Below are 19,413 nucleotides of genomic sequence, written 5' to 3'. Positions count from 1 at the left end.
CAGTTGTGCCTACAAAAAGTGTGTGTAGGCACAACTGAAATTCTGAATCACCCTTGGGCAGGTAAGGCAGACAGTGCTTGGATCATTACTTAAGCTTGAGGGCTACTAAAGAATATTTCCCAATCCGGTTTTTAATAAGCCACAGGGCACAGCTTCCTGCCTTTAAAGAGCAGTCTTCAAGCTCAGTCCCATGTCTGTGGGGCTAGCATGCAATGACTTCTCTGTTTTAAAGGACATGAAAAGATTAGCACCTGTGGCTATTAACTTTAAAATTCCTCCCCCAGGACCATAGTAAGGTCTGGGATGAGCCCTTTATCTTGGGATCCCAAGGCTCTTAGAGACCACACAATGTGGTCTGAATCGAACATTGGCTGTAACTATAGGCAGCTCCTTTCTCCTTTCTCCCCAAAATGACCCGTATGGCCCAGAGTGGGGATGCCTGAGTGCCATCAGTTATCAGCAGTGAGTTTTGGGGTAAATTACCTCTCAGTTCCCCAGTTTCTCCTATAAAATGGGGATAACAGTTCCTACTCCACAGGGCTATGAGTATTAAACGAAATAATGCATATATGACACCCAACTCACTGTAGACATTCAAGAAAATGCTCTTTTATTTTAGAAAAAATGTATGTTCTATTTCAGCCCAGCTAAGCTGGTCACACGTTATTTGATCTGTAGTTACAATTTACACTCTTAAGAATTTTTCTTCTTTACATGTTCTTTCTATCAAATCAACCACCGTAAAATTTTTAATATGTCACACATCTCTGTAATTTACCTGGTGGATTAACGAAATCAGTGACATCACATATTTTTATGCTGCTTTTTTCTTCTAGGACCTCCAAGTTCAATGCTGATTTCTATTCATAATGTGTAAAGGCTTGTATTTTACATTCTAGCCTGAAATAATCTATCTCTTCAGTATCTTCCTATGGACTCTGGCTTAAAAAAAAATGACCTTAAGGGTCAATAATACAAATTTAAATTTAAATAATAAACTCCACCTATTTTTTTGCTTTTCTAGAATTGCAAATTTTCATTTTGCAGTTTCAGCAACTCATAAAAAGAAATAAGCAATTTAAATTGGTAGCAGACATAGGAGAATTCTTCTAATCCAGGAGGTATGAAAATGATTTACTTCTATTAGCCTCAGAAGACCCAAGTAAATTGTCTGTTTCCATTACTGACCTAAATATATGTAGTCTTCAGAGGGGAATGCTTAGCTCTGTAAAATCATTTTAAAGAATGATTCTGCCATTCAGTGCTCATCTTCGTTGTTCTGGGGTATACGTGAAAGGGTTATATTCTAGAACTTCTGATTTTCAGTTTGAATACACGAAGTTTCTTACTTTGTGGCAGTCTGATCCTTCCCTTTCTTGGTATCAACTTCCACTTTCTTTAAAGTAAGGGAAATTCTCAACAATATTTCAGTTAATTTTTTTTCATTTCTTCTCATGAGATTAATCTTGCAAACCATGTGAATTGCAATTCAGCAATAATGTCCAGGACTGATTCTTTCTCTAGGTGCTTTCTGTATTGTTTTAATAGAGGAAGAATATTGTGTATGTGAAATCTCTGATTTGCTTGCTGTCTTTACAGCACCATGAATATAAGGAAAGATGAACAGTGTTTGGGGATATGGCCACTGAATTGTGCAATGGACCTAAAGGCGGCGGGAACACATTTAGTTATAAAGACAGCTAAATACTGCTGTCTCCATCCTCTCAACTTAAGATGCAGTCTCCCAACTTCTTGGACACAGCTTCCGAGCTGTAACCACTTCTCAGAACTATTTTCAGAAAGAGGAAGTCTTGATGTTAAAAGATGCTTTGCTTTTCAGTTGTGCCTACAAAAAGTGTGTGTAGGCACAACTGAAATTCTGAATCACACAGACATTCTAAATGTAACAATTACTCACGAATGCCTAGGGTATGGTGGACCTTCCCAACCTGGAGGCTGTCTATCAGAATCCATTCGAGTCTAAAACAATGCTCAAAGATCTGGTAAACGTTACTGTTCAATGTTTTGAAAAAAAAAGATTTGCCGATTAGAAGGAGCATATATATTTTTTCTCTTCACGGTAATGAAACCCCAAAAGAAATGGCCTCCTTCCGTCTTTTGCTTCGATTGCCACCTCGGCAGTCTCATTCTCCATAGAGTAGCCCAAGGGTTATCTCAAAGAGGTAAACTAGATCATGCCACACCCCTGGTTGAAATTTCCCAAGGATTTGGTTGCAATGAAAGGAAAATCCAAGCTCCTTTCCAGGGCACACAGAGTCCCGTGCATAAGGTCCTTGGTTTCATCTTACTACGCCCTTTCCAGCCTTAACCTCTAGCCTTCCTGACTCATTCTACTCCAGCGACCATACTGGTTCACACTACTTCAGGTCTTTACCTTGCATCATCCCCAGAATCCTTTCCCAAGATGCCTGTGTTGGCAGCTACTGTTCATTCATATCCAAGATCAAATGTCACCTTCTTAAATAGAGTTCATTATTCCTCTTTCAAATTCCACATTTGCAAATGGAGAACAGTGCTTCCTGGTATACATGTCTCGAAAAAATGCTTCGGGGGCCACAGGAAATCTAGCAAAGTGTTTCCCAATTCTCTACCATGTATCTATTAAAAATTAGATCCAATGTGTATCATATCAATGCCCCACTTGAGCAAAGTGTTAATAAAAACTTAACTTTTGATTGTTTCAAGTGTTTTTCTGAATTATTTGCATAATCTTAGCTTGATGAGCCAGTGAGTTAGGTAGTACCAGTTCAAGGTAGTTCTTTAAATATGAGCAACTCCAAACCCATCCAGGAATATTAAATTTTAAAATTTGCCTTTTACTCAGTTTGTTAATCCAATAATTATAGTACTGTACACCTACTATGTGCCTCTTATCGGCCTGCAGGGGACTTTGCAGGGAAAAGTCCCTGCCTTTTGGGGATTTTTACTTTAGAAGGGAAACAGACACTGAATTATTTTCTATTTTAGTTCAGGTAGTCAGGTGAGCTTTTCTGGGGTGATGACTTTTGAGCAGAAGCAGAACAAAGTTACTTTCTCCAAAGGCTTATGTTTCTGAGAGTCAGGGACAAAGTTGGTGTTTATTTTCCTTTTGGTTGTTCAATATATATATATATATAAATATATATATATATATATAAAACTTTTGTGGAAGTTGTTTATTTTAATGACTTCTGCTATCCCAGCATGGAAATGCATAAAACAAGTAACAAATATGATTGCTATACAGAATATTGTCAGAAAAACTCTTTGGCCATATGGTACTTTTCTAATCCTCTTGTACCTTCTATTGAAAAGACAGCTCACAAAATAATAACATAATGATAAATGAACATCGAAATTACATTTAAAAATTAAATCAGAGTATATTTATATCTCACTCCACACTCTGTGAAGATGCAAGCTACACAAAATGCAATGTTGTGTTGAACAAAATGTACTATCTTGACTCTTATACATTTTGGAAAATGTGCCTTGACACATGAGTAATGTACATGTATTCATAAGCAATGACAGGACAAGAACAGAGAACATCAACTACATTTGGAAAAAGCCAGTAATTGCTCATAATAGGTTCTTACCGGGGTAGCTGTCGAATGTCTCCAGAATATTGTTCGTATTTGTAGTTTACCACATGCCACTGGGAACTATAAAATTTACAAGCCTGAAAGAAAGAAAAAGACAATTATTAATATAAAAATTATCATTAAAAAACCGGGCACGGTGGCTCATGCCTGTAATCCCAGCACTTTGGGAGGCTGAGGCGGGTGGATCACCTGAGGTCAGAAGGTCGAGGCCAACCTGACCAACATGGCAAAACCCCATCTCTACTAAAAATACAAAAATTAGCTGGGCACAGTGGCACATGCCTATAATCCCAGCTACTTAGGAGGCTGAGACAAGAGAATAGCTTGAACCTGGGAGGCGGAGGTTATAGTCAGCTAAGATTGCACCATTGCACTCCAGCCTGGGTGAAAGAGAGAGATTTGTCTCAAAAAAAAAAAAAAATTATGATTGAAAAAATCAGCTGCCTGAGCAAAAAGAAGTGCCATGAAGACAGGTCTAGTGCCTCTGGGGTGGTGTGAATATTAGCAACTTTAAGGTACGTAAGGAGCTTGCTCTTTCTAATCATTTTTCATTTCCAATGGAAATCTAACCTTTTCCAGACTCATGAAGGAAGAACTATTTAACATGTTTATTATATTTTACTCAATCAAAAAACTAATTTAATCACCCCTGAATCATATCAGATAGGCTGCTAACCTCAACAACCATCATTTTTCAGCTCCCCTTGGCAAGTCCTGACATGATCTAACAATTCTTAGTAGGTAAAGACGTTATTATTTATAGGAGAACCTTGTGTCATAATTTTAGCCCATTTCTTCTTGTTCTTACTTCAGTAATCAATCTTTTCCTTTTTGTATCATTGCTCCTGTTAGTCCTAAACTACAGCACAGTCTTCTCTGTGATTACTCCTAGATTCTATTTTATTTTATTTTTATTTTTTGCGGTACATTGTAGGTGTGTATATTTACAGGGTACATGAGATGTTTTGATGCAGGCGTGCAATGTGTAATAATCGCATCATGGAAAATGGAGTACCCATCCCCTCAGGCATTTATCCTTTGTGTTATGAACCATCCAATTCCACTCTTTTAGTTGTTTGTAAATGTAAAATTAAATTATTGACTATAGCCACCCTGTTATGCTATCTAATAGTAGGCCTTATTCACTCATTTTAACTATTTTTTTGTACCCATTAGGCATCCCCACCTCCCCTCCACCCCAGCCTCTGATAACCACGCTTCTACTCCCTATCTCTGTGGGTTCAATTGTTTTCATTTTTGGACCCGACAGTAAGTGAGAACATGTAATGTTTGTCTTTCTGTACCTGGCTTATTTCACTTAACATAATGATCTCCAGTTTATTCATAGATTTTATAAACAGATGTGAATAACTGATAAGCAAAAATGGTTTTAGAAATGTTAATGGCACAACATAATTATCACATAGTGGTTCGTGATAACTGATTCTATAACATTTATGGATGGCAAATATTTTCCAAACACCTACCATGCACCTAGTGCCGTACTGATCATAGACCTGTAATGGGATTTCACCTGATGGACCTAATGTCTTTTGAGATTCCTTTCTATTCTAAAATTACATGATTCTGGAGAGTAAGCAGCTATCACTGGGATTATAAGAACACCTGTTCTTGCTAGGCGAGGTGGCTCACATCTGCAATCCCAGCACTCTGGGAAGCCTAGGCGGGTTGATTGCCTGAGGTCAGGAGTTCGAGACCAGTCTGGCCAACATGATGAAACCCCATCTCTACTAAAAATAATAATAAAAAAATATAGCCAAGTGTGGTGGCACGCACCTGTAATTTCGGCTACTCAGGAGGCTGAGGCAGGGGAATTGCTTGAACCAGGGAGGTGGAGGCTGCAGTGAGCCAAGATCATGCTACTGCACTACAGCCTGGGTGACAGAGTAAGACTCTGTCTCAAAATAAAAACAAACAAACAAACAAACAAAAAACCAAGAACATCTATTCTTTAGCAATGGGGAGAAATGAAGAGTAATAAACCTAATCCACTGTCAGGAATGAAGACTTGTGATTGTCTTTGTAACCAAGAAGGGAATAGGTAAGGTACAGGACTGCTGCAGCAAAGAAAGTGATAGCACTGCTTTGCAGAAAGGATGGAGGGGGGTGGCCTAGTGGACATAATAGAAAGGTGGACAGAGAACACACGTTCCAGGCATGAGGCTTGAGATACATGCAAAAGGCAGGGAGAGGGGATAGGGCTGCTCTGGATTTCTCTGGCCTGGAGTTTTCTCAGCACCACGGCTTTATTTGTTCAGGGAGGTGCCCACGCACAAACTGTGGACTGAGGACAAAACAAGGAGTGACCCTGGGACAGAAATGGGCGTAGGAGGATGACAGCTATGAACACAGGACAAAAGGAGAGTTTAAAACTAAAACAGCCGCAAGACAGATGAATGTAGACAAGAATAGTAAAAGAGAAGTCAGGGGATCTGGGAGGACTAGTATGAAGAGGGAATTTGAGCGAAAAGGTACAGTGAGCTGTAGCAACTTGCCAATTCCTGAGCCAATTCTGCAAAGCACGTGTTTCTGGAAATAAGAGGAAAAATGAGCCTTAATATGCCCCTTAGCTGAAATGTTAATCTTCATTTTAGATAAAGATGCCAGGGATTTAGACAAGGAGCATATGGGTCACCAGTATCCCAGGCCATGGAGACAGAACTTTCATGGTTATAATTCTTTCTCATCCTCTCTCTCTCTTCCTTTTTTTTCTTTGTACCTTACTGTTGTTCTCAAATGAAACAAAATCAATTTTAAAATGGAAAAACAAGAGTGTAAAGAGCTGTAAATGTTTGTCGGATACTGTACTATTAGGCACTTTGCATACAGTCTTAACAAGCATTCTATGGGACTTTATTATTCCCATTTTATAGATTAGAGAGGCAAGCAGAGATTCAGATCTTTGACCTAGGCACCAAATGTGGTAGAAATAGAATTTCAAATTGGATTTGTCTGATTCTAAAAGTCTAGTGAGCTAATTTATAAAATTGTTTGATGGTTGCAAACTTTAAAAACGAACCACACATTTGGACCATCATTTGGGATGTTTTGTACAGTATTTCTGTTTCTGTTTTAGAATCAGACAGACCTGGTTTTGAATTTTGGTTCTGCCATTTATTAGCTGTGGGATATAAAATAACTTAATATCTCTAAATGCCTTTATCTATGTAAGTAATACCACCTTCACTAGCATCAAATAAGATAATTCGTGTAAAGCACCTTGTATAGTGTAAGCACTCAATAAGTACTTGCTTTAACATGTTTTCTCAGCATGTTTGTTTCAGTCTATAATTCACATTCACAACAGTTAATAACAATTCGTATTCCTTAATTATTAAAAGTGAAGTTTTTGAGAAATAGTTCTGATTATCGAAGAGTTCTATTTAATCAAATTGTTTCTGAATTTATTTGTTAGGATTTACATATCTGGTGGCGGGTAGATGACTCTTAAGAATCCTTCTAAATCTGTGATTTCTCTGATTTTCAGAAAACCAGTGAATTTTACAAACACATAACCATTTCTCCTACATAGTTATGGCATTTTGAAAATGTTAAGCACAGAAAATTATTCTCTATTCTTTGTTCCAGCCCACACAGTCACTCTAAGGAGATCATTAAAAACTATTATAATTATGACTACAGCTCCTCTTTGTCCAAAAACTAAGCTGAAATGATCTGTTGCAAATTCAGAGTCACAGGCTACAACTCTCCTTGTTACAGTAAGACAATGACTCCAATTTTCCCTTACTGACTTCCCAGCCCACGGCACCTGTTTCAAAATACCACCTCCTTATCCCCTTTCAGCTGGAGGCTGCCACAGTCAGCTTCAAAACCAAAGGGTGTGAATATTAAGCAAGAGCTTTTTGAGATGGTTGATGACTCCAAACAGCGATGCCTGGATTATCTTTTTTTCATTTATTATATTTGCTTATTTAGCCTTTATGCTTGCTATCTCTGCCTGTATGTGTTTAGACACCAAAAAGCAGGCCAAAGTCAACATGGTCAAAGGCTATCATGCCATGAGGATAGAGTTTCCTAAAAAGTGTAGTGTCCATGGTCCTTGGAGTTGATAATTACAATTCAGTCTCCTGGATCTCACTTGGGATCCATGGAATTAGAATCTCTAGAGGGAGTACCAGAAATCTACATTGTTAAGAAGTACTACAGATGATTCTGAAGGAGGTGGAGACATGTTGCTACTTCATCAGGTGGAATCCATGATTCCACATGAGTGATAACATGGTCCAGCCTTGTCTAACCATGAACCGAGAGCCTTGGGGTCCTAGTTTCACACAGCGGATTCTAGTAGCTGGAGTTATCTGCTTGTTTTCACTCATCTAGACACAGCCTTTTAAAAGGACATATCAACTTCAGCGTGAGGTTTTATTTATAGTGGATATTCAATACTTATTTGTTTAATCAGCGATCTATATCATTTTCTTCTGGGAATGACTAAACATAATACTTTGAAAGTTCTAAAAATCTTAATACTTTAAAAATGAGTGGACTATTATAAAGAGCACCCTCAGGTATTACTGTAAAGAAAATATTTCATTTCTCTCCTTGTTCTTGTGCCTCAGAGAATCATTAGAATCAATTCAAATCGTATTATATATAGCAATTTGGGTTTGGCAATACAATTTGTTCATCTCATAAAAGGGTTGATTATTGAATTCCAGCTACATAGTAATAAGCAGGTAACATATTTTTTAGATGCAAAATTATTTTTCTTTCTGGCTACAGAGGTTTATTTAATTACCTGACTAGCTTCTTGCTAGAAAGATTAATGCCAGAATAAATGGTGTTCATTTTGGCCCTTAGTCACCATTGGAAATAATTCTGTATTTGTGAAATGATGGTGGCAATTTTAATATTCATGCCATTCTTTATAAAGTTGAGAAGTAATTGTGGCTATTGTATAAATGTTGAAAATGAAGCATCATGAAATTAAGTGAATTTAGGAAAATTATACATTGAAAGAGTAGCTAGATAATTTAGTGTTCACACTGAGACATTTCAGAGTGAAAGGAGGCACTATTAGCAAGGCTGACAAGCTGACACTTAGAACGTGAGACTATTCCTGTGAGCCAGGATGTATGGTTACGCAATACATTGATATTTTAGTGAAAAAGAGAAATGGTACTGAAAATGTTTTTTTTTTTTTTTTTTGATTTTCAACCAGATCACAGTATGGGTTCTTTTAAAGTGCAATAATTAGCTTCTGCACTATGCAAACCAGTTGAACAGTTAGTAATATTTAAAAACTTATACCATTCTGTTGAGGGAGAAGTAAAAATAATGAATTTGGGCAAAACAAATAATGTAAATATAAGTATGTCTCTGTTTCAGAAATCACATCACGATCTAATTTAATTGATCCTGTTTTTTTTTTTTTAAAAATACTACCTGATATGAGGTAGAATTATTATGTACATAAGCATACATATCCATTTGTAAAATATAATGTCATATCAAGGGCCAATCCAGAGGAAAATCATTTTAAGATGATTTTGTTGCTTTGAACGAATAGTAGCCTAAATTTTTATTCAATATCTTTATTGATGGTAAATTGAAAGTAAACCAAAATATTTGGTTTCTCTTTTCAAAATGTGCTGTGTTAAGGCAGTTGAACAAACTATAAAAGTTGACTTTTTGACCTGGGAACATGAACTCTAATTTTCCAACTGGATCTCACAAGTCATTTGTCAGGACATGAATGACAGATGGTACTAAAACACCTTGGTACTATTATGATTCAATCGTTGTTCCCATGTAAGGCATAAAAACCGGGTCATTTTTCAATGCAATTGAAATTTTACATTTAAACTTAAAAATGGGGGTTTTTTTTTTATTCTTATGCTCCAAGACCTCTAACTTGTACATCTGTGTTTTACTCAATTACTGCCAAACATTTCAGAGGGATTTTTATTGTGGAGAAGGAAAAGCCAACTTAGAATTGGAACAGGTTTTCATATTTGGAAACAAGACTATTATTCTAGAAATTTTAGTGAACAGAAAATGAACTTCTTCAGATTCTTAACATGAAATGTGTAACCATTTTGTTTTTAGTTTTCAATAGTTTGTTTTTCCAGATATATTTTATCCTAAGTTCAGTAAATAATACATGCCCTTGAATTTATCTTAATCAATTTTTGTGTATTTATTACCTTTAGTGTTACACATTTAGTGTAAAAAAAATTGGGGTGATCCATTTTGTTCTGGCTTGATAAGAACATAGTCACCACACATGAACACAAATAGGCCAAATGTAAGACAACAGATTTTAATACCTTAATTTTTCCATTAAATTTTTAAAGTCATAACATAAACATGGCTTTAAATTTATTTGTGAAAGGTACACACAAAATGAAAAGTCTCTTAACTTCCAACAAGATCTTCATCAGCAAGTCTTTCATTAGTAAATTAAGAGCCTTATTTTTCTAAAAAATAAAAATCCCAAACTCCCAAAACAAAACCAAAATAAAACATGCACACAAATATTTTTATCTACATGAATTTAATTAAGAAAGAATGTAACTTTTTAAAAATTTTGAAGCAATGTTTGTAATTTCATTTTCATCTCAATATGCCCTGAAGTCACAGTATAGGAGTTAGTTCTAAGATGAGAAACTCCATGCTAACTGTGCTCTGGTCTAAAGTTAATAAACGCACTGGGGTCATTCATTTGCTGTCCAGTATTTCAGGATCAGAAAACAACATTCATTTTTATTTAATTTATTTATACATGCAACCCATTCTCCCAAATTAACTATTAAGAGACATTCTTATTTATGGGCAAGTATGAGTGCACATTATTCTACACACATGAAATTTGAAAGTTAGTATAAAGTATACTAAACAAAGGCATTTTGGTCAAAAGAATGGTTTCTTTGTCAACTTAAATAACATACAGTCCAAAATTAACCACAAAGCATATAGAATTATTTTAGCTATAAAAGTAAGAACAGAAATTCCCCGTGTTTTCTTGAGACAAGATAAATTTCATTCTAATTAGATATATTTCTTTCAGTTAAAAATGAGCAGCATGAAGTACTTTTAAATTATAGCTAACTCCCTCCTTTGTAATTTTCTTCACTGTGCCTAGGACTCTTAAGTTGTTTAAGATCTCTTTTTCTTCCGTGAAGTCACGTGATGTGGCTTCTATCTTGAATATTCATAATTTTCTCCTGAATTAATTAAATCCCACTTGTCTGAGTCCAAATGGTGCAAAGGAAGAAGAGGAAGAGAAAGAGATTTCATTTCCAATCTTACAGTCATCGGATCATATTGTTTTTCACGTTTACAGAATTTTACTTTGCAATACATTAGGCAGTATTTTGGTACATAATTTAAAGGTCAATATATGGCCTGTGGAACTATTTTTTAACTTTTGTATGTATTGGGTACTCTGCCTGAAGAATTCTAATATTTTCATTGGGTTTACTCCTGAAGTGGGTTTATCCTTTGCAAGTAAAGGGACAACAATATATGAACACCTTGCTTGATAAGAAACACATTCCAGTCTTCAAAGTTTAACCCATTGTAATCAGGGTGTGCTCCCAGCTTCAGAAACTGGTCTGCTAAAGACCACCAATGATTCTGAATTGCCAAATCCAGTGAGCCCCCATCTTGCTTCTTCTTTGGCATTTTATGCCACTGATGCACTTTCTCTTGCTATTACCCTTATACCTTAATTCTGAGATATCAATGTCTCCTTGTTCCCTTCTTTCCTCTCTCCCCACTTATTTTCCATTCCTTACACAGGGTCCTCTTTGCCTGCCCTTTAGTGAGATTGTGGCTCAGGGACCTGCTTTCCCAGCTCCGGCCAATTCTCTGGTGTTCGTGGGCATACTCTTCCAGGTTCAAAGTTTCAACTTTCAAATCCAGAGTTAACTTCCCACACTTTCCTGTAGTCTAGACCTATGTGTTACTTTCTTCTTGGATGTCTCTCTCTGCATGTTGGCAAATGAGGTTATCTTCCTTGCTTCATCCTTCACTCTCTTCTGGGAACCTTATTTAAATTAATGACACAACCATCTAGGTAATAGCCCAAGCCATAATTATGGGAGTCATCACAAACACATTCCTCTTCTTTACTTTATTTTCAGTCCCCAATTCCTGTCAATTCTATCTCCTTAATAGGTCTTTACTGGTACCACAGTCACATAGCCATATGTTAGTACAGCTCTTTGTAATCATGCACCTGGACTTTTAAAACAAATAGTCTCTTATTTGTCCAAGTTTTCTTCAGTCTTACTCCTTCCCAAGCCAACCAATTCATACTCTGGTATGCTTTTAATTGTTTCTTCTGACATGCAAACCTGATCTTGTTTGTCTTAAAGTAGTACTCTGGGCAGTACTTGTCAGAGTGTGTTGTAGAAATCCGATCATAGGTCTGTTACTTCTTGCCTAATGGTATGCAGCTTGAGGGCAGGGACTGTGCTATATCCACATGGTATCATCCGCTTAGCCAATAATAAACGTTGGCTAATGAACCTTGTCTGTTCTTCCATCCAATGGTTGATGCTCTTTATCGCATACACTTTAGCTTTTGACACAATGTGATCTGTATTAATAGTAAATCAGTGGGAGAGGAAGTTTCTATGTAAATTTCACTCTTTGTAAAGACAGGGTAATTAACTCCACCTAACTGAATTGCAATTAGCAGATTCTTATATACCTCGTTTATGCCACTGGATTAACATTTGCCCTTAGGACAAGAGAAACGATAATCTGACAATTAGGTAGAGGAATGAGGGGATAAATTTAAGGACCAAAAGAGTATTACACTGACATTTATGATCATTGTTAATTACTTCAAACTTTGATGTTAACGTTATTATAATTTGCTGTATGAGGGTAAGTCCACAGAACTTACTGGGGCTTGTGCGGAATTGTCTTAGAATTGTATGACTTCCCTGAACACAGGTAGACATTTTTGATGCTATTAATAAGAATTAAGAATAGAGGTTTGGCCATGAAAAGAAACAACTAATTTATCTGATCTCCTGGGAGCTTTAATATTTTTTTTTTTCTTCATTAGAAACAGCTTGAATGAACTCAGGTTCACCTAATACTTGATTCTGTTTTACTTGAACTAGGCTGTGTCCATAGTATCTGGTGATCTCCTTGGATCACATTCACATGAGCATTTCTCAGAGGTGTTTTTTAAAGAAACTCGGGGAAAAATGGACAGATATTCTACATGGTCAAATACATTTTAGAAATGTTTCACTTCATTTTCCCTTCTAAGACAGTCTTGATGGATATGAGCTAATTGAAGACTGAATGTGTGTGTGTGTGTGTGTGTGTGTGTGTGTGTGTATTTCTGTGTGTGTGAGACACTTAGGAATATCCTGCAGACCTGGCCTTTTGCAGAACTTTCTATACCTACATAAAGTTGGGTTCTGCCCTGATTTAAACCATGAATTTTTCTGTTTTTTTTTTTTTTTTTTTTTTTCAGTGTGAATTTTCTATGGTCAGCTAGAGATTTCAACAACATTTACTTTGTCTTAAATGTTATTTGTATTTACCATTTAGTCTTGGATCCTGTTTTCATTTTTGTTTTTTCCTTTTCAAAATTCATTTCTGGTTTCGACTTTTCCTTGCCCCAGTAACATAGTGTTGTTTGGATGAAGACAGTACATAATCACAGTGAGTGTGTGTGTACATGTGTAGATATGGATGTAGAGATAAGTATTTGCTTTTATTCTTTTTTACTTTTCTACAGCCAGAGTCTCACTCTGTTGCCCAGGCTGAAGTTCAGTGGCAGATGCATGGCTCAATCATGTGGTCTCGAATTCCTGAGCTCAAGTCATCCTCCTGCCTTAGCCTCCTGAGTAGCTGGGACCATCATACCCAGCTAATTAAAAAGTTTTTTTAGAGATGGGGTCTCACTATATTGCCCAGGCTGGTCTTGAACTCCCGAGCTCCAGCAGTCCTTTTGCCTTGGCTTCCCAAAGTGCTGAGATTACTGGTGTGAGCCACTCTACCCAGCCCACTTCTGTTCTTTCAATGTTGTCATACCTCCTAAGTCCTCAAGGGTTTTATGCCATGACCAAAGTAAGACTTGGATTCTCGAATTCTTTACTTTCTCCTCATTTCATCATTATTCTACAACTGCAGCAGGGTTGGTTTCCAGGAATCAGAGAGGGCTTTGTTGTCAGCGTAACTTGCTACCTTGTATTTGTCTCAGCCATTCAGCTGAAGTGCTCCCCAGACCTTTGTTCCCTCTTGAGCCACTGTATTATTCTCAATTCTCTGCTCCTTCATCTCCTTTTGTTAAGAGAGACTGAATCAAGAGCTCAGTTTTAATTGGTGTGCTGAGCTTCCTTCCGGCTTTATAAGATCTCTTTGTGTATATTAAAATAAAAACTTTGTTAGAGAAGTTTTGCTTAGGAAGTTTGAATCCTATTTATAGATCTCTTTAATCATCCTGCTCTCCACCTCAAACCCCCTGTAGGAGTGGTGCTTATTTTATCACGGACGTGTTTAGATTTTTTTTATGATTATAGATGTTCATTTTAAGCCACTTACGAGATTCAGATAAAGACAATGCTCTCCAGTAGTTGTTTTCCAAGTGTTTTCATACTATTGCTATGTTTATTTTCAGAATCACAGCACTAAGATTATTAATATCCCTATTTAAAGATGGAGAAACTGAGGCAGGAGGGTTAATAGTTTGCCAAAATGGAGGATACATTCCCTTGTGAGCAGTGGACTAGTGAGCGTGTGGCTTATAAGAAACTTATCAAAGTATAGGATACAATCAAATGCGTAAGCACATGGAATATGAGGTCAAAAATAACAGAGCCTTAATTCTGGCTATGTATGAACTTGGGCAAGTTTGTTATTTATTCAGAGCCTGTTTTCTAGGCTGTAAAATGAGGTCGTAATGCCTATTTCATGGAGTGCTCAAAAGTTTTCAGGTATGCACAATGTCTATACAACTATGTACTCAACGAGAACTTGATGTTAGCATGCAGTGTTTTAATGGATGTGAAATAAGCCTATGCTTTTGTGTGGGGAATATTTAATTTTACATTTAAGAGTTAGGAGAATTAATAACAGATAAAACAGGAAAGGAAGAAGCTGTTCATTTTAGTGAACTCCCATTCAAATATGAAATCATTCAAGATTAAAAAAGGAAAGAATGCCTAATGCCTTTCACAAGAAGCTGAGAATTGTCAAAGTAGAGAGCAGTGAGAAAAAAAAAACCCAAAATTTTTACTGACCTGGACGTGTTGAGACTATATTCTTACCTATCTGTTGCCTAGCAGCCATGGTATTTGCCCTTGCCACCCCACAGGGAGCCGCAGGGCAATTTAGCACAGGGGGGACCAATACAGTTGCTTAGTACACTTGTGGTAGGGCAAGCGTTTCTACAAAGCTGTACCAACGTCAATGAATTCATTTCAGTGCTAGCATAATCTAGTTTCAAAAATCCAGCCAATGTTCCTGAAAGTGTGGTCCACTGACCATATGCATCAGAGTCACCTGGGCAGAAACCACAGTGGGGCTGTGAGGGTGAAGACTGAGAGAAATATTCTTTTCAGAGGAACATAGCAATTTTACAGCAAGGCACCCTATTGGCAGTTAGCATCGCCATTAGGAGCCCAGGGGCGGGGCTGGTGGCGAGTCTCCAGATGTTGGATCTGTCTATTCCTGGCTGTCTAATGCTGGCTGGGCAAATTTCTTAATATTTCCATGACATAGTTTCCTTGTTATTAAAAGGTGATAACAGTGATAATAACAAACATATGTTTGTAATTACTACAAGTAAAGGGCTTAGAAGTGTATCTGGCACAAAGTAAGTAGTCAATAAAGGTTAGCAGCTATTAGCAACTGGGATCAAGACTTTTTGCAGTGTAATTCCCTGGGACCATTTCTCAGTCTTAGCCCAGCTCTGTGGTGACCTCTTTCTTTTTATCTGCTGTCTCCAGGCCTGACTATTCATGTTCCATTATCATCACGGGATATTTCTAAGTAGGGCTTATCTTCTTTCCATCCTGTAAAGCACAGATTTCACTTTATCTCTATCCTTAAAACCAAGGACTAATATGGAGTTTTTGCAGGGTTTTTAGTACTAGTGACACAGAAAAATTAGCACGGAAGAAAACAGTTTTGTCCCAGGCTGCCTCCTTTCTTTTTTTTTCTACTTTAGATCCATACAGTTGAGAAAAATATGGCAGGAAGATTCATTCATGTTGCCAAAGAGAATCGAATGTTCTGTCCTGAGTTTAGCAACATAAAAGTTTAGCAGATATTTGGGATCTAGGGCGGAAGGCAATCTACGTGGTTTCTCCTTACAGCAGTTCTTAGAGAAGTAAGACGCTGAGGTACAAGAGAGAAAAGAAGGCTACAGGCAGTTGAAAGGGAATTAAAGTGGGAACAAAAGTGAAGGTAAGAAATTTCCCCCCGGGAGCAATAACAAGATAAAGGCAAATTTTGTGGTCAACCTGTCCTCAGCTGAAGGTCAGATTCCTAGAGAACTACAGATAGATGAAATGATCTGGATATCTGATGTTGCGAGGTAGAAGCTCTTGAAACACAAACAAAACTGAAGGCCGCTGGGGACTCTAGAATAGTCTCTGGAAGTCTCCTGTTGTATGGATCCACTTACCTGCTTTTCATGCTGTCTTTCCCCTGGAAAAGTAGCCACACTTGAAACCTTGGTTGGATCTAGAGATTGGGGGTGCAGGTTCTGAATGGTTCCAGAATTTAGAGTTCGGGCCAATTGGGCCTACTTTGAAAGCATGCTTGGCAATAAAATGAGGCAGTAGGCAGGAGCTGAAGGAGGCCGCCAGCCAAATCCAAGGTTGTGAAAGCCTTGGGTTCTGGATACCCAGAGCCACGAGCTAGGAACACTTGTTCATGTGAGAGCAATTGGAAACTGCTGAAAACTGGAAATATACAAATGCCCTATATACCCACAATGACGGCAGGCAAAAGGACCATGAAATGAAAAGTCCCTAAATGATACATTTATATATCCATTGTAGTTGCATTAAAAATGGCTGAAAATGGACTATGTCCGCTGAACTTAATTGACTTCTACGAGTGACAGACAAGCCCAGCAGGTGGAATCCTAAAGCAAGACATGCATGAGAGTTTGAGTGCTCCACATGCCATTTTCATCAGCAAACTAAAACAATAAAAATGAATCTGAAGTAGTCGTTTGGGTAATTATCCAATGACTTGAAGAATTGTGTTGCATTTTTAACTTTTGGAGACAAGTTTAAGCAATAGACTTGGGTCACTTCCAACTGGCAGCATTTAAAAATACCTGTTTTGTTCGTTTTTAATGGAGAAGGAGTTTTGCTCTTGAGGCCCAGGCTGGAGTGCAATGGTATGATCTTGGCTCACTGCAACCTCCGCCTCCTGGGTTCAAGTGATTCTTCTGCCTGAGCCTCCCAAGTAGCTAGGATTACAGGAATGTGCCACTATGCCCAGCTAATTTTGTATTTTTAGCAGAGACAGGGTTTCACCACATTGGTCAGGCTGGTCTCGAACTCCTGACCTCAGATAATCCACCTGCCTCAGCCTGCCAAAGTGCTGGGATTACAGGTGTGAGCTACCATTCCCAGCCTCCCATCTCTACTAAAAATCTCTATGGAAAATACATTCTAACTAATAATTCTCTACTAAAAATATATCCTCATTTTTTTTTCCAAAATAGCTTTTATGTGTAATGTCATGATAAAAGAGAATTACATAAATTGAAAATCAATCTCTCCCCTCCCACTACAGTCCCAAACTTGTGAGGTAGCCAATGTTATCAGTTTGATGCGTGCATTCTTTTATACTTTCTCTAGTCTTATATAAACATATTTGTGTATATACCTATAGGTTTTCTATCTTTCATGATATCATCCTACAATTCTGTGACTTGCTGTTTCTCCTAACAATATATTATGGGCGTCAGGCCAGCCACGGTGGCTCACATCTGTAATCCCAGCACTCAGGGAGGTTGAGGTGGGTGGATCGTTTGGGGTCAGGGGTTTGAGACCAGCGTGGCCAACATAGTGAAACCTCATCTCTACTAAAAATACAAAAATTAGGCAGGCATGGTGGCAGATGCCTGCAATCCCAACTACTCGGTAGGCTAAAGCAGGAAAATCGCTTGAACCCAGGAGGCAGAGGTTGCAGTAGGCAGAGTTTCTGCCCCCTGCACTCTAGCCTGGGCAACAGAGGGAAGACTCCCTCTAAAAAAACAAAACGAAACAAAACATTATGGGCACCACAACTAAGCTATTTAAATATATATAATTTTTTCTTTGGTGTATGTTGCTACAAAATAAAAATGTGAAAAAAATTTTAGCCTTACCTTTATTAATTGATAATTCAAAATTTCCAATGCAGCATACATGTCTGTTAATTAGACCTTTATTCCCGGGTGTTTTTATATTATGCATTTGTATATTTCTATATGCTACTTTGAATATACTTGTGAATTGAATTTCAAAAGTTACAGATGTGTTTCAAACATCACGTGACAGTGTTTCTTTCACTATATTCTTATCATTGCTAAGTGATATTTATCTTAAATTATCTATCTTAAGTTTTTTCTTCCCTAAAATTTTTCTTTTAATTTCTATTTCCATGACTACTAGCGAGGCTGAGCAACCTTGTACGCCTTTTAGCCAGCTTGCCCATATCTTTTGCTCACATTGTCTTGAGTTTTTGTCTTTTTAAATTAATTTTGTAGGATTCTTTAATTTTGTGTGTTCAGTAAAAGATGTAATGAGTTACAAATGATTTTTCTAATTAAATATTTTCTTTTGACTGTGTTTACAGTACCATCAATCATATATAAAGTTTAAATTTTTATTTGCTTAAATCTGTTTTCCCTAACTTCCCACTTAAAAATGTTTCCCTACATTTTTATAACTTTTGTTTTTAAAATTTAGATTATTTTATTCATCTGGAATTTATTTTCGTATATAATATGAGATATGAACATAACTTTATTTTCTTCCAAAATGGATAGTTGAGTAGTATTTGTCCACGCTTTTCCAGAGAATTTGGGTGCCATCTTTACTATTTCTTAATTGTATGCACTTAAATTTGTTCTAGGTACTTTTTTGTTTCACTTGTTTATTTGTTTATTCCAGAATACAGAAAAAGATGTAGAGTGCCCCGATTTATTTATTAAAGCTAGCATCTCTCTAATACCAAAGGAAAAAAAAACCACAGCCAAATTTCACTCAAAATGTAAATGCCAAAATTTGACATAAACTAAAAATACTTTGAAGGCAACAGGGTATTAAGATAATAATACAACTTGAAGTAGAAAATTTATACCAGAAGTACAAGTAGGAATCCACATAACAACAGCCCATTGATTTTATTACAATGCTAAATAAAACAGAAAAGCTGTTGTATCAATAGGCTGTATGTGCATGTGATAATAGGGTAGCCAGTCTTTATAAACAGTCTACAGTTTCATAGAAAGACACCTTTTAAAACACAATAAAGAAACATCAGAAACCAACATAAAACACCATCCTTCATAAAGCATCAAAGATACTACAGTCTCCCCCTAAATTCAAAAATAAGGCATATTGCCTGGTATTAGCATTATTATTCAACATTGTTTTAGGGATAGTAGACAGTAGAATACAATAAAAACTAAAGAAACTATATACTTAATAGAAGAGAAGAAAATTTTAATTGTTTATGCCTATATGCCTACAAAATTAAATATGAACTATTAGGATAAGAGTTTAACAAGCTAGTTATTTATATCAGGAAATCAACAGATCTTTAAAAATATCAGCAATTAATA

At 36.9% G+C, this 19,413-nt stretch overlaps 1 protein-coding gene across 11 annotated transcripts in view; it reads right to left on the bottom strand.

The window, feature by feature from the left end:
* DOCK10 (dedicator of cytokinesis 10) overlaps window positions 1–19,413 on the bottom strand; it is a 277,707-nt gene that overhangs the window by 128,253 nt on the left and 130,041 nt on the right. For all 11 annotated transcript variants that reach the window (XM_017529018.2, XM_017529020.2, XM_017529013.2 and 8 more), the window contains exon 4: window positions 3,600–3,682. In XM_017529018.2, the coding sequence (XP_017384507.1) occupies window positions 3,600–3,682 (83 nt within the window). The remainder of the gene's footprint in view (window positions 1–3,599; window positions 3,683–19,413) is intronic.

Source organism: Cebus imitator, unplaced genomic scaffold (genome assembly GCF_001604975.1).
Source record: "Cebus imitator isolate Cc_AM_T3 unplaced genomic scaffold, Cebus_imitator-1.0 Scaffold57, whole genome shotgun sequence".
Classification (NCBI taxonomy): domain Eukaryota; kingdom Metazoa; phylum Chordata; class Mammalia; order Primates; family Cebidae; genus Cebus; species Cebus imitator.
This window is presented reverse-complemented; position numbering and strand designations above follow the sequence as displayed.